At 42.1% G+C, this 14,729-nt stretch overlaps 1 protein-coding gene across 4 annotated transcripts in view; it reads right to left on the bottom strand.

The window, feature by feature from the left end:
• The window catches only part of SYDE2 (synapse defective Rho GTPase homolog 2), a 49,045-nt gene extending 40,630 nt beyond the window's left edge, over positions 1 to 8,415 (bottom strand). For all 4 annotated transcript variants that reach the window (XM_041749803.1, XM_041749804.1, XM_041749806.1 and 1 more), the window contains exon 1: positions 7,175 to 8,415. In XM_041749803.1, the coding sequence (XP_041605737.1) occupies positions 7,175 to 8,321 (1,147 nt within the window). In that variant the 5' untranslated portion in view covers positions 8,322 to 8,415. The remainder of the gene's footprint in view (positions 1 to 7,174) is intronic.
• Between the last annotated feature and the right edge of the window lie 6,314 nt (positions 8,416 to 14,729).

Below are 14,729 nucleotides of genomic sequence, written 5' to 3'. Positions count from 1 at the left end.
AGTCTGATTGCTATTGCTGAATAATTCAAAATACTATATGCTGAAGTTGAAATTTAGAGATAAATAGGTACATTATTTTGATTTCTAATAAGGTCCAAATTTATTCATTTATTAAAACTGAATATAAGCAATGCATGTAGGGTACTAAATTTTACTTGAGCAATTATTTATAAAGAATTTTAAACACTTCATTTTTATCTCCATTAACTACAGGGATGCTGTAGTTAATGGAGATATATGAATGCTAATTACATATATATATGAATATATATATTACATATATGTATATATATATACATATATATATGAATGCTAATTACACAGAAATGGAGAGCTATTTGTAATCTTCCACTTATTCCTTTTTATGCAAAACTTAATGTTAAACCCTACTGGCATAAATTTAAATTACCTTTAACTTCTGTTAGTTTTACCTACAGCTACATTCATACACACACACATACACAAAGAAGATACACAAGTCAAAAAGATACCAAAATAAGTATGCAAAATTGCAAGGCAAAAACATCTATTCCCTTACAATAATACATGTTATGGTATAATTAATTAAATGACTAATTAAAGTCAGTTTACTTTGAAAATCTGTTAGAGAATGCAGAAGTGGCAATTACGTTTTTCACTCAGAAAAATATTTTACATAGTACTGAACTACTCAAGCCAAATGTGTGTTTTTAACTATTATTTCATAATAAATAAAAATTACTATTACTAAACATTTAACTAGTGCTCTGGCTCAAAATTATCAGCATACTTTCTGAGAAATTATGTATTTAACCCTCCCTGAAAATGTACCTATATACAACATCTTTTCATCATTTACAAGAGTCCTACTGCAGAAATAAACTATTGTTTTTGCTTACTGCTCCTTAAAAAATCCCAAATAAAAGTATTCTTACAAATACTCTATTAAAGTTTAAATAAATACAAACAGTCCTGCTTAAAGTGAAACTTGGCAGCCCAGATGAAATGACTAGAATAAATTTAATAAGCCTTAGGTTTATGCATGATTTATATATATATATATATATATATATAAATCACACACACACACATTATATACATATATATATATATATATATATATATATATATAAATGCCTTTCTTTTTTCCAGATAAATCTAAATGGGAAAATAGGTACAATGAAAAAGGAAGTTATTTTTCTATCTTTATGTTTCCTCTCTTGTGACTAGCAACAAAAGCCTTAAGAAAAAAGCTGTGTGCTAGCTTTTGGGACAGTAGAGAAGAATCCCTGAGACTGTTTTCAGTTCTACCACAGTAAGGAGGAAGAACAAGACAAAGATGCAAGAAAGAAAAGATGAGTAGAATAAATAAGTGCCCCTAAAGGGGTGTGTTCTAGCTCAATTCCCAGTGTTCTTTCCCAGTGTTCCTTTCAATTCCCAGTGTACTCAACTTCTGATAATTTCACTCTCCATCCAGAATCCTAATGATCTGGGCAAAGTAGTATTCCCACAAAGCCAGCTTGCCTTTCTCTTGATAATAGCTAACTAAGCACCAAGCATGGATCGCTTCTCGGCCTTTTGGCTAAGATCAAGTGTAGCACCAAGCATGGTACCAAATGGATTATCTTTTATTATCCTCACAGCAGCCTGAGGACTAAGGCTATGCAGTGCTGAGTAACCTGTTCAAAGTCACAAGCCTGGCAAGTTGTGGGGCTGATCAGAAACCCACAGGCCTTATTCTGTTAACCAGAATACTATGTGGTCTCTTCTCTGGCAGATTCCAAAATCTCATGTTTATTGGTGCAAGATGAGACCAATATAGAGGGAATTGCTTAAACCTGTCATGTGTAAGTAAGTAGTAAGTATAAATGTATACATAATAAAACTGAAGCAGAAAGAGCTCAACTGTTTTGTTCTAATAGGGATTAGTTTAAGTATCAAGTATCAGAATAAAGTAGAATGCTTTGCCAAAACTTTAACAAATAAATCAAGATAGGTGATGGGGTACTGGGAACTCTAGAACCTAACTACTCAAAGTATGTACCAAATAGTAGCAGCTACGCTGGGAGTTTGTTAAAATGCAAACTCTCAGGTCTCACCCCCATACCTATAAATCCGCATTTTAACAAGATTTTCAGGGAATTCGTATGCACATTAAGTTTGAAAAGCACTGTTTAATAACCCTGCTTTGAGTGGCAATGGTCTAGAAAATAGCCTCAGCAATTCTCAAAAAATAAACTCCACTTAGAAATGTAGGACTTTCAAATCAACCCACTATTTTCTGCTGAATTTGTAATTCTCAGGCAACTCCAATGTTCTATGGCGCTCTTCCAAAAAAAAAAAAAAAAAAAAGTGGGCTCACTTCTAGGGCCACAATGGTATAATTTTTCAGAGGGGGATTTAAAACTAGAAGACAGTGGTCCCGGACTTAAGTCCTGGACTTAAGTGACTCAGTCAGTTAAGAGTCTGCGTTTGGCCCAGGTCACCATCCAGGGGTCTTGGATCCAGCCCAACATCAGGCTCCTCAGCAGGGAGTCTGGTTCTCCCTCTGTCTCTCCTGATTGTGCACACGTGTGCATGTTCTCTCACTCACTCACTCAAATAAATAAAACCTTAAAAATAAATAAATAGGGATGCCTGGGTGGCTCAGCAGTTAAGCGTCTGCCTTCGGCTCAGGGCGTGATCCTGGAGTCTAGGGATGAGTCCCACATCGGGTTCTCTGCATGGAGCATGCTTCTCCCTCTGCCTGTGTCTCTGCCTCTCTCTCTCTCTGTATCTCTCATGAATAAACAAATAAAATCTTTTTAAAATAAATAAATAAATACAACTAGAAGACAGTAAAAAATTATTTGCATATTGCTACTAATCTTGAAGAGGACTAATGCATAAAAAAATTTGTTGGAAAAAATACATAAAGATAAGTCAGAGCTACAAATACTTGAGAAAAGAGAAGAAATAGGTGGGACTCCACATCAGAAATGTCAACCTCACTTTAAGGTATAATGCACAGATTATCCAGTTAATTAATTAATACTATATTTAAAGAATTGCCTAAAATTTTTAGACAAAATATTAACAAGTTACATGCCCTAAATTTTCCTTTCACAGATAGTACAGCAGCAAAAGTAGAGTCAAAATAGGCTAATTATTTTTTTAAAGCTATAAAAGGCTGAAATAGCTAAACCTAGTGCTTTTAAATTTATTTCTAAGTACTATGTGCTAATTAAACTTGTTTATAAAGACTTACAATCAACTATAGTTGGCAAATACCTTCGTAATCTTAAGGCTTGCAGAAACTTGACAATATTACCATGTGTAATGACTTTAGATTTCTTAAATAATCATCTCAATTAAGAACAAATTGGCCAATCTGTGAACACAACATACCCAATGCACCAAATCTTTAGCATTGTTATACTATCTAAAGTTTTAGAAGTTCCTAACAGAAGCCAGAAATCAAAATAGAAAATCCTTTTGGGGGGAGCCTGGGTGGCTCACTCGGTTGGGTTTCTGACTTCTGCTCCAGTCATTAACCTGAGGTACTGGGATCAAACCCTTTGTCAGGCTCCCTGCTCAGCGAGGAGTCTGCTTCTCCCTCTCCCTCTCCCTCTGCCCCTCCTCTTGCTGTGCTCTCATGCTCTCTCTCTCTCTCTCAAATACATAAATAAAATCTTTAAAAACAAAAAAGAGGGATGCCTGGGTGGCTCAGCAGTTGAGCATCCACCTTTGGCTCAGGGCATGATCCTAGAGTCCCAGGATTGAGTCCCATATTGGACTCCCTGCATTGAGCCTGCTTCTCCCTCTGCCTGTGTCTCTGCCTCTCTCTGTGTGTCTCTCTTGAAAAAATAAATAAAAATCTTCAAAATCAAAACAAAAAAACAAAAAAGAAAAGCATTTTAGCTTCCACTTGTTACATAGTATCAAAACTTCCAAAATACTTAAGTATTTATTAGGTAGATTAGGTATCTCTAGTCCATTATATAGTTATTCTACATTACAAATTCTATAACCTTATTTTGAAACAAAAAATCCTCACAAATAATACTGTATAGAAAAGTGTGATATTAACCTTCTAGTCTATTTAACATCTTTATACAATCTAGAATGTATTTGTATTTCATTTGGATTGCCCAATTAATTTTTTAGAAAACATAATTGAAAAATAAAATTGGGAAAAGATGTAAAAAGAAAAAAAAAGAAGAAGAAGAAGTAGAATCTAAGTAACTTCAATCGGAACTAGAGTTAACATTTAGGGGCACCTGGGTGGCTCAGTCAGTTAAGCATCTGCCTTTGGCTCAGGTCAGGATCTCAGGGTCCTGGGATAGTGCCTGCATTGGACTCTCTGCTCAGCAGAGAAGCTGCTTCTCCCCCACCCCTTCCCCCTGCTCGTGCTTTCTCCCATTCTTTGAAATAAGTAAAATCTTTAAAAAAAAAAAAAAAAAAGTTAATATTTAAGGGTAAAGTTTTAAAATAGATATATTGATTTAAAAATTGTCTTAAAAACCTTTGAGATCTCATCTCTGCAACTTTGAGGTAGCTACCTACCCCTCTAAACCTTGTTGAAATTCCATTCTTCTCTTCAATCCACACATCAGACCTCTAAAGAACTTTAACATCTGTTTGACGTTAAATAAATATGGGTTTTGGAGTCATAATAGAGACCGGAGTCTGAATCCCTATAATAGTTTGAGTCCATATACTAGTATATACAAACCATATACTAATTTGAGTGACCTTGGGCAAACTACTTAACCCGTTCCTTTTGTTGTTGTTAAATGACAGATGTTATACCTGGGGGGGGGGGGGAGGTGTTAATATGAGAACCATGCAAAGTATCCAGAATAGTTTTATAAGTTAAACTAACCTTCATGAAAAAAAATTAAAAAACAAGATTAACTCTCCAAATCTATACTAGATATGTAAACATTACACAAAATTTTATATTTCCTTAAAGATTTGAAAGGAAATAATATCTGATTAATAACAGTAAGTAACATCTGAGAAAGTTGTTTAAACCATAAATTATCCAAGCTTTTGCTTAATTTCTTGTAAAATATCTAAAATACTACCACATAATAATTCTAACGTTTTAATTTCTTTTAAGGTTACTTACTTCCACTTAGTTTCTCAACGAAAAAAAAAATCAATGAATTCATTCTTAAGCCTTACTACATTTCTTACTACTTTTAAAATCCTTGAATGTTTATTATTCTATAACTGGGGGCCTTAAAATAAAAGCCATCAGATGATAAATGTTTAACCTTTGCAACAAAAGAGTAAAAAATATTTGACTAAAGTTTTATGCAGATTTTTGTTACAGCTGAAATCTAACGATTTTACAAGAGTTAAATGAACCAAGATCATGGGAGATAAAGATATAGTGGCAATGAAATATAATGATTACAAATACTTTACTCCTGCAAATGCATATTTTAATATGAATTTAGCATAAAGTACATCTCTTTACAAAAAAAATTACATCCTGTTATCCTTTTATTCAAATGAAATGGAATAAATTTGAGGAAAAAATTTGACAGGTATGGGTTAGTGATTTAGATTCAAAAAAACTTGTCAAGTTTGTATACGCTTTAAATGAATCATTTGATTTGCCTTCACCCTGTTATTAGTTTTGTGAACTTTGTTTCTCTCCACTGTTTTGTATTGGTTAAACAAAGTTAATGTGTATAAACCCAGTCCTGGAGGATTTGTAATTCTTACCAGAGAAAATGCCAAGTACTCTGAACGCTTTTTACATTTCACCATCTAATACGTTTTAAACAATTAATGACATGTAAATCTTTATGTTCACTAAAAGTCCTTGTATTTAAGATTGTAATTCAAGGGATCATATTATTTTGGACTCAGTTTGAAGGTATTATACTTCTTTCACGAAAGAATTTTTACTATTTACAACACAACTAAAAGATTTCTAGAATTGGTAATCTAAACCCTCAGTGAAAATTTAAAAATTACACACAAAGTGAGGAGCAAAATCTTATAAGGAAAAATGGAGTTAAGTTTACAAATGACTTTTTTTTTTAATTTTTATTTATTTATGATAGTCACAGAGAGAGAGAGAGAGAGAGGCAGAGACACAGGCGGAGGGAGAAGCAGGCTCCATGCACCGGGAGCCTGATGTGGATTCGATCCCGGGTCTCCAGGATCGCGCCCTGGGCCAAAGGCAGGCGCCAAACCACTGCGCCACCCAGGGATCCCTACAAATGACTTTAAATGTCTGTGCTTTCTTAGAAGTACATGAGACATCTTTTTTTGATTAAAATAATTGTGCTCTCGATTTTCCACAATAAAGAGATTACTCACTTTGTTAGGAGTTTTTTGCGGGAGGGAGAAGGGCGGAAAGGTGAAGAGGAGAAGTAGGCGAGATCCTACGTGTCTAAAAAGAAATTTTAGGGGCAGTCCGGGTGGCTCAGCGGCTTAGCGCCACCTTTGGCCCAGGGCCTGATCCTGGAGACCGGGGATCGAGTCCCACGACGGGCTCCCTGCATGGAGCCTGCTTCTCCTTCTGCCTGTGTCTCTGTCCCTCTCTCTCTCTCTCTGTCTCATGAATAAAATCTTCAAAAAAAAATAAAAAGAAATTTTAGTTGGAATTTTTCTGGGGGACGGGGAGTGTTGGTTTGGGGGTTTGGTTGTGTGTATCTCTGTGCTGTGTGCACGCGCGCCTGGAAGAGAAAACACACACACACACAAACGTGTAATGAGTAAAATGACAGTTTATGAAGCCCGTAAAGTCTACCTTGGATCCAATTCAAATTCACAAACTCCACAAAGTCTACGGATTTGCCTAGAGCCACAAAGAATAAAAATCAAGGCAGCACCGCCCAACTCTACTAAAAGCATGTGGTGAACTTAGCCTTTTTTCAGTGTTGTGCTGAGCAGTAGGCACTCTCGTTCTTAAAAAAAAAACAAAAACAAAAAACAAAAAACCCCAAGTTCCTCATGCCACTGTCTTTAAAAAAAAAAAGAAAAAAAAGAAAAAGCAAAGCGAGTGAAAGCATTATACTGGTGCATTCAGCTGACACTTACTTTGGCCCTGGCACGTACCTGTCTGAAAAAAAAGAGAGAAAAGAAAAAAGAAAAAAAAAAACCCATACCTACTCCTCGCTCTTTAGACACAAGCCCAGCGGGGGAAACATGAAGACTCCAAGTCTTCCTCGCACCCCGCGAAGCGTCCTACCTGTTAGCGTCATTCCCGGGTCTGCGGGCACCGAGCGCACCGGGCTCTCTGGCACTTCCAGCGGGCCCAGATTCGGGGAGGCTGCCTGCGCGGCGGCCACCTTGGGGGGCGTCCCGCGGGAGCGCCCCCTCATGCCCAGGGACAGCAGGCGTCCTTTGTACATCCACTTCTGCAGCTTCTTGACGGTCACCGCGGGGGGCCTGACGAGAGGGAGCCCCTCCCGGCCGCCGCGCGCCCCCGCCGGCCCCCTGCAGGCGCTCCCCGAGGGGCGCCCCGGGTCCCCGGGGCCGGGAGCCCGGGCGCCGCCGCCGCCGCCGCCGGCCCGGCCGTCCATCCCGCCTCCACGTGGCGGGGGCTCGCCCAGGGCTCCGCGCGCGCCGCACCTGACGCAGCTGTCGCTCGGCCACCGCGCCCAGGGAGGCGGCTCGGCGCCCGCCCGGAGGCTCTCGAGGCTCCTGCTGCGGGCCGGCCGCATCCGAGGAGTCCGCGGGCGGCCTCCCCCCGACGCCCTCGGAGGCGGCCGGGGCGGGGACACCTGCTGCCAAGGGCGGCCCCCGCCTCCCCGCCGCCGCGCTCTCCCCGGGCGGCCGCGGTCCGCCCAAGCCCCGCCGCCCCGCCGCGCGCCGGAGTCAGGGGGCAGGTCGTGCATGGCCTGGATCAGCAGATAATAGGCCTCTCGCAACTGGGTCCGCAGCCTGCCCGTCTCCGCGCGGCCGCCCTCCGCCCCCGGGGAGGGGCCCGCGGCCGCGGGGGGCGGGGGCCGCCGCTCTGCCTCCGCCTCCGCCCCCTGAGGCGCGGGCGCCGACCGCCAGCCGCCGGGCAGGTTCTCGTCGCAGTCGGCGTCGTCCCCGCTGCCCTCGGGGCCCGGCGGGGCGTGCGGGCGGGCGCGGCGGAGCCCGCGGCCCGAGGAGGCGGCCTCCTTCCCGCCGCGCCGGCGAGGCCCGAGCGCTCCCCGCGCCCCGGGGCCCCACGCGGGCGGCGGCGGCGGCGGCGGCTGCAGGCTCGGCCGGGCCCCGCGGGCGTGCTCGCCTGAGGGGGCGGCCGGGGCGGCGGCGGCGTCGCCCGCCCGGAGCCCGAGCCCCCCGGCAGCGTGGGGGCTCCGGCGCCCCCGGAGCCTGGACAGCGTCCTCCTCAGAGGGTCCGCCATCCCCGCCGCCTCAACAGCCGGGCTCGCCCCCGCTGCGGGAGGAGGACGGAGCCCGGTGCGGGAAAAGCCTGCGCTCGCGGCGGCGGCGGCGGCGGCGGCGGCGCCCCATGACCGGCGCTGGCCCTCGCGGGCTCCTCACATACTTGGCATAACTCTGCCGCGGGACGGGGGGGCGGAGGGCGGCGGCGCCGCACGGCGCATGCTCCGGGGCCTCGGGCCGCGACGGGACGCGCGCGCGGCGGGAAGGAGGGCCCGGGAGCTGGGGGCGACCCCGGGGCGCGCGGCTGCGGTGGGGCCGCGGAGGGAGGCCGAGCAGACAGTGAGCGGGAAGGTGGGTCTGGGCTGCGCGGCTGCAGAGCTCTGGAGAAAGGGGGAGGCCCCCCTGGCTGCCCCCCACCCCCGCACCTGCGGCCGCCACTGCACGAGGCGTGTCTAACCTGACGCGCCCCTGCCGCAGGGAAAACAAAGAGCGCGGTTTTGACGGACGCGGTGTGAGTACAGGTGTAGCTCGCCTAGTGCCGTGCGTTCCACGAACGTTCCTACTCATTTGAACGGCCGGGGAGCTAGCTAGCTGTTTGAAGGGAATTTGGGGCGGTTAGGAAGAAGCCTTTTGCCCCAAAGATCACCACTGCATCTCCCTTCTGTTTTTATTTTTTCTTTCTTTTTTTTTTTCTTTAAATGAATGCACGCTCACACGGAAATCTGACTCTTCGACCAAAACTTGTAAAACGGAGCCACCAGCGCCCGCATCACCCACCCCGCTAGCACTTCATTTTAATGAAAACTGGGTTGAGAAACAATTGGGTTGAAATTGGGAAACTGTCATTTGGAAATAGCAGCTCTATCTCAAAAACATTAAATCCCATATTCTGGGTAACAGTTGCGCAAAGTACCTCGAGTTGCCGCAGGTGAATGGACCCGTGCCTGATTGGTAAGAAGCAGCGTTGCTGTCATCTCTGATTTCAGTGACATTCTTTTTAGGATTTAATTTATTTGAGCAGGAGGCAGAGTGAGGGAGAAGCCGACTTCCCAGTGAGCCTGGAGCACCCCCACCCCCACCTCCACCCCGCCCCTGCCTGGCAGGGCTCCATCCCGGGACCCTGAACTCATGACCTGAGTGCAAGCCTCTGCAAGCCAGATGCCCCCCAGTTACATTTTTTTTTAATGTTTACATCTTAGAAAGGGCCTTTGAGTAGCTCATGAATGTACTCCTAACTCCCAGCACAGTAGTCGCACAAAATAAGAATTCAAGAAATATTTGTTGAACAAAGGACTGCTTGCATAACTAAATAAAAGAATTTAGTCCTGGGGCACCTGGTTGGCTCAGTCCTTAGAGCCTGCAACTCTTGACCTCTGGGTGATGTGTTCCAGCCCCTCACACCCCACCTAGGACAGAGGTTACTTTTTAAAAAGAGAGATAAGTTTCCTCCCCGCCCCCCCTTCCGCCACCAGTTGAAGGCTCCAATCTCTAAATGTGCTTTGATATATACTTTCCTTAGTACCTAGTCCCTGCCTCCTGGAATAATTTTACCTGTATCTCTATTTGCAGAAATCTTACCCATCCTTTAAGACCCCACTGATCCACCTTCTTCCAAAAGTCATCTCTGATATTCTAGATGGACAAGATCTCTCATTCTTCCAAACTCCAGGAGTACTTTGTTCATATCCACTCATAGAGTATTTATTGGTTTTTGTTTTCTACAAAGCATGCCTTATCTCTCCTAGAAGAAAATTCATAAATTCCTTAAGGGCAGAGACTATAATTGACTTCTTTATTCTCCACAGAGTATAAGTGTAGCATCTTATATATATACATGATGAATACGTATTTTTGAATTAATGTCAGTTTTAATTTAAAGGAAACAAACGGCTTTAATTTCCAGTCTATTGCCTAACTCCACTGGACCATATTGTATTAGTGGTTTTTTTTTTTTTTAATTAGTGTTGTTTTAAAATTCTTTTAGGTATGAGTAAGACAGTTTGTTAAATAATCTTAATCCTAATCTAGGAAAATACTGTGAAATCTTAAGCTATAATTTACGTCCATTGCTATTTATAGTCCTACAGAATTTTTTTCCATGGAGCAAAGGCTATTTAATGAATAATCAAGGGATACAGTTATGTCCCAGTAAAATAGTCCCACAGGAAATAACTGATAGAAAATCCGCCAATAATGGCGTCTATAAACACAATTCAATCTCTATCTTAGAAATTGTTTCCATCCCAACTCTTGGTTGCAAACTCTTTATTCTTTGTAAGTTAACAGTTGTTAAGTATACCATAAATTGCATATATGTGTAAAAATGAATACAAAAATATAATCGTAAAGATCGAGATAGAACTTCATCTTTAATTCAACTTATCTTGTTGATTTCAGGAGTTATAAATACATCGGTCAATGTCAAATACTATACACTGTTCTGCACATTACTCAGAACTAAGTCTGAATACACCTGAGCTTAATGTCATTTTGAAGCTGAAAATGTCCTATCACATAAATTCACAATTTTTAAAAAGATTTTATTTATTCATGAGAGAGAGGCAGAGACATAGGCAGAGGGAGAAGCAGGCCCCCTGCGGGGAGCCTGGTACAGGACTCCATCCCAGGACCTTAAGATCATGACCCCAGCCAAAGGCAGATGCTCAACCACTGAGCCACCCCCAAATTCACGGGTTTTTAAGAAGTGTTCTAAAGGGTCATAACAGAAAATTAATAAAGCAGTCAAGGCATATGTCACTAAATAATGAGCTTAAAAATGCAAATCCCACTTCACTGTATGTGTATTATACTTCGATAAAAAGTTTATGAAAACATAACTCTACAAAGACAGTACCCACAGAAATTACATTATACATATTATAATTAAGATAGGGACAAGATATGGACATAAGTTATACTTTGTAAAAAAAAATTTTGTGTGTGTTAACAGTTTTGCCCCATTCCTTCAGTTATCCCAATTTTCATATATTTCTAATCAAGAGATTCCTATGAAAATGAAGGGGTGGGGATACATTTTTCACTATTTGTACTTGTTTCCCACTGACTTGGAAATCATTTTGATGCCCTGTGAATTAACTATGTCGGCCGTCACAAAAGATGAAACAACTATGGGATAATAGGGCTCCAGTAAGGCAGGGAGCCAAACTTGGGATGGGGTAGTACTGACTCAGTCTGGGAGAAGGGGTGGGAAGCAGGGCAGGTTGAGACAGAGGACTAAGTTTAACAGTAATACAAGGCAAATGTCTAGGTATGTTATGGTTATTTTCTAAGCAATTTAGAGTGCATTTCTGTCTCACTGCTGTTCAGTCTTCCATTATAGTCTTAGTGGAACCAAAGACAAGTTTAACTCTGGCATTTGCCCAGTTCTCTCTCTCTAAACTGCCTTCTAGGGATCCTCCGCTGTAAACCTGCCTGGTCTCTGCCATGCTGCTCCATAGTGTTTGAGCCCAAAACTGACCACTGCCACTGCCCTGAGAATCAAAGATGGCATGTCCTCCATACAGCATTTTTTACTGTTAGGTTTTTTTTTTTTCTGCAATTAACAATATCTGGCAATTAGTCATGTTCCTTACCTCGTCCCCTACCTTTAACCAAAAGGAATAAAAAGGAAGCTTTTGCCAAATGTGTATTTTCTAATGTCTTAGAATATTGACTATTTCAGACTTTCTTACTGTATATTTAGGATATGTGGAGTAACTTTCTCAAAGTCACCATAAGTGAAGGGGAATTCAGACCTCATCTGTCTGATTCCAAAGCCACTGGAGTCCAAGCCCTTGGACATTTCCCTGCAAATTAGAATATACATGTGTTATAATAGTACTTGCACTGACTTGAACCTTTGTTTTCATAAATTATTTAGTTGGTCACCTTTCAGAAGAGTTTAATATTTTATGAGCTTGTGTGAATGTGGTAGAACATTGGAAAGCTGCTTGTTGAATATTTGAATGCTTTTCTGTGCAGTCCTCTTCAAAAGTGTTAGAACAAAATCCTGTAGTATATTTCCCTTTAACTGCAAATATTAGGCCACAATGTGCAACTGAATTCTGTAAAGGTGGTCTAATTTTAAAAGTAGGACAAACTACAATTAAATACTTTAAAGGCAAAATATATGCATCCTTAAAACCACAGACACTCTTCAGATAAGCCTCTTTTTGAAGTGAACTGATGGTATAGCCTGTTCCTCCTAAATGATTTGTATCTCAGGGTAACTCCTAGTTGATGGACGGAAGTAGCTTTTTTTAAAAAAACAAAAAAACAAAAACCCTGTTAATCTGGGATGCTTGGATGGCTCAGCAATTTAGCACATGCCTTTGGCCCAGGGCGTGATCCTAGAGTCCTGGGATTGAGTTCCATGTCAGGCTCCCTGCGTGGAGCCTGCTTCTCCCATGCCTGTGTCTCTGCCTCTCTCTCTATGTGTCTCTCATGGATGAATAAATAAAATCTTAATAAAAAAAAAAAAAGCTGTTAATCTAACAAAAAGAATTGGTGCAATGCCAACATTTTTCATTCTGATGAAATACTGGATCTAATAATGGAGCTCAACAAAAATCACAAGTGGCTACTCACATCACGAAGAGAGAGAGGCAGCCTGACATTACATGGCCTCTGGTCGAGTACACAACACCACCTATGTGGTATTCTTACCAGAAATGAACCTGAGTTTGATCAGCCTCAAGATCTGATTACCAATTTTTAGGAATTGCAGAGAACACAGGAGCACGTTAACACCATGGGGATACAATTATAAAATCCAGACTATGGGAAACTACAGGCTAGAGGATTCATTTTCTTCAATCTACTAACCAGTTGCACTATATGGACTTTTTTTTTTTTTAAATAGGAATCTAACTTTCAAAATGGATCTTGGCAACTATTTAAAGCAACGTAACTTTGAGGGAAGCCAAATGGTTTATATTGCAGGGATAGCAAAAGAATATTGACATCTAGGTCTAAGAACTGTAATTCAAATCCAAATCTGAAGTGGTATAATAGGAATTATTTGAAGTCAGAACTAGTTCAAATCCTAATCGTGGTCAGTCATATACCCTAAAACTTCTGATCATGGTGAGTGAGCTCTTGTTCATCTTTGCAAATTCCAGGTAGTTATTCCTCCTTCTTCCTGAAAATCCACAAGTCTCTGGACATACATAACATTACACTATACCACCTGCCACCTCTGCTTTTTGTCACCATCTGCCAACTTCTCCATTCATTCTAGCATCTGCCTCACTATCTCTACCATTTTCTTGTCATCACTATTGGTGATTTCATTATTTACAAAAAGGATACAATACCCTGGCCTGTTTTTTTTTTTTAAAAACTTCTCTAATACTCTTGTCTTCTGTCCACTTCAGTCACCCAGTCTGAGACTTTGTCATAACCAATACCTGCAAACTCTCCAGACACCACTTCTTATTTTCTAGCTCACTCCCTCTGGCGCCCAGGCTCCAACAGTATTTTAATCCCACCATCCCTCCAGTCAATGGCTCCTCTTCTGTCCCTTATCCCAGTTTAGAATGCATGGTCCCTGTATAACCACTCCCCTGCATACTTCCTCAACTCTCTTGTCCTCTCTTCCATCATCCTGCTCACTTGGCAAAACGTCAACCCTGGTTACAACTAACTTTCCCATGTACTTTGCATTGATACTTGGATGATTTATGTTCCTGGAGAAAAACATTACAAACTTCCAATGATCCCTCAGTGCTGCCAAATGACCACTAAATATTCTTAGTCCATTCATTCCCATCTCTTTCTCAGCTTTTTGACACCACTCTCCCTTCCTCGCTGTCAGTTATCACTTTTCCTTTTGTTACACTTAAGTAACAAAAACATTCAGGAAAGAACTGCCTCATCTTCCCACCACCAGATCTTCCAGCTGGCATTGTTTGCACTCCAATACTCCACCTCGGGTCCCCTTATGACGGATGAGGTGCTGCCCCTGTGCCTGAGGTCAACTCTCCATCCTCCTATCTTTCTCCTCTGCTTCCTCCTCTCATTGCCTCCAGTCACACTGGGTTCCTTGTTCCTCCAACACCCCAAACACTCCTGTCTCTGAGCCTTTGCATTTGCTGTTCCGTCTGTGTGACTTCCTCCCTCCCTCCATTTAAGTCAAATGTTACCTGCTCAGAGAGCCCTTCCCTGGCTTTACCTAAATAATAATAATAAATAAAATAATACCTCTGGCACTTACTATTCATTCATTTTGCTTTATTTTTTCATTGTACTTATCACTATTTAATGTTACATTAGATGTCTATCGATTTATGTGATGCCACCACCATCCCTAAATGCCATAACCCCGCTTTTTACAAAATTTATTTATTCTTGAGAGACACAGAGAGAGAGAGGCAGAAACATAGGCAGAGGGAGAAGCAAGCTGCCTGTAAGAAGCCTGATGAGACCAT

This window comes from Vulpes lagopus, chromosome 3 (assembly GCF_018345385.1).
Source record: "Vulpes lagopus strain Blue_001 chromosome 3, ASM1834538v1, whole genome shotgun sequence".
Classification (NCBI taxonomy): domain Eukaryota; kingdom Metazoa; phylum Chordata; class Mammalia; order Carnivora; family Canidae; genus Vulpes; species Vulpes lagopus.
Note: the sequence above shows the minus strand (reverse complement) of the source record. Positions and strands in the feature narration are given on the sequence as shown.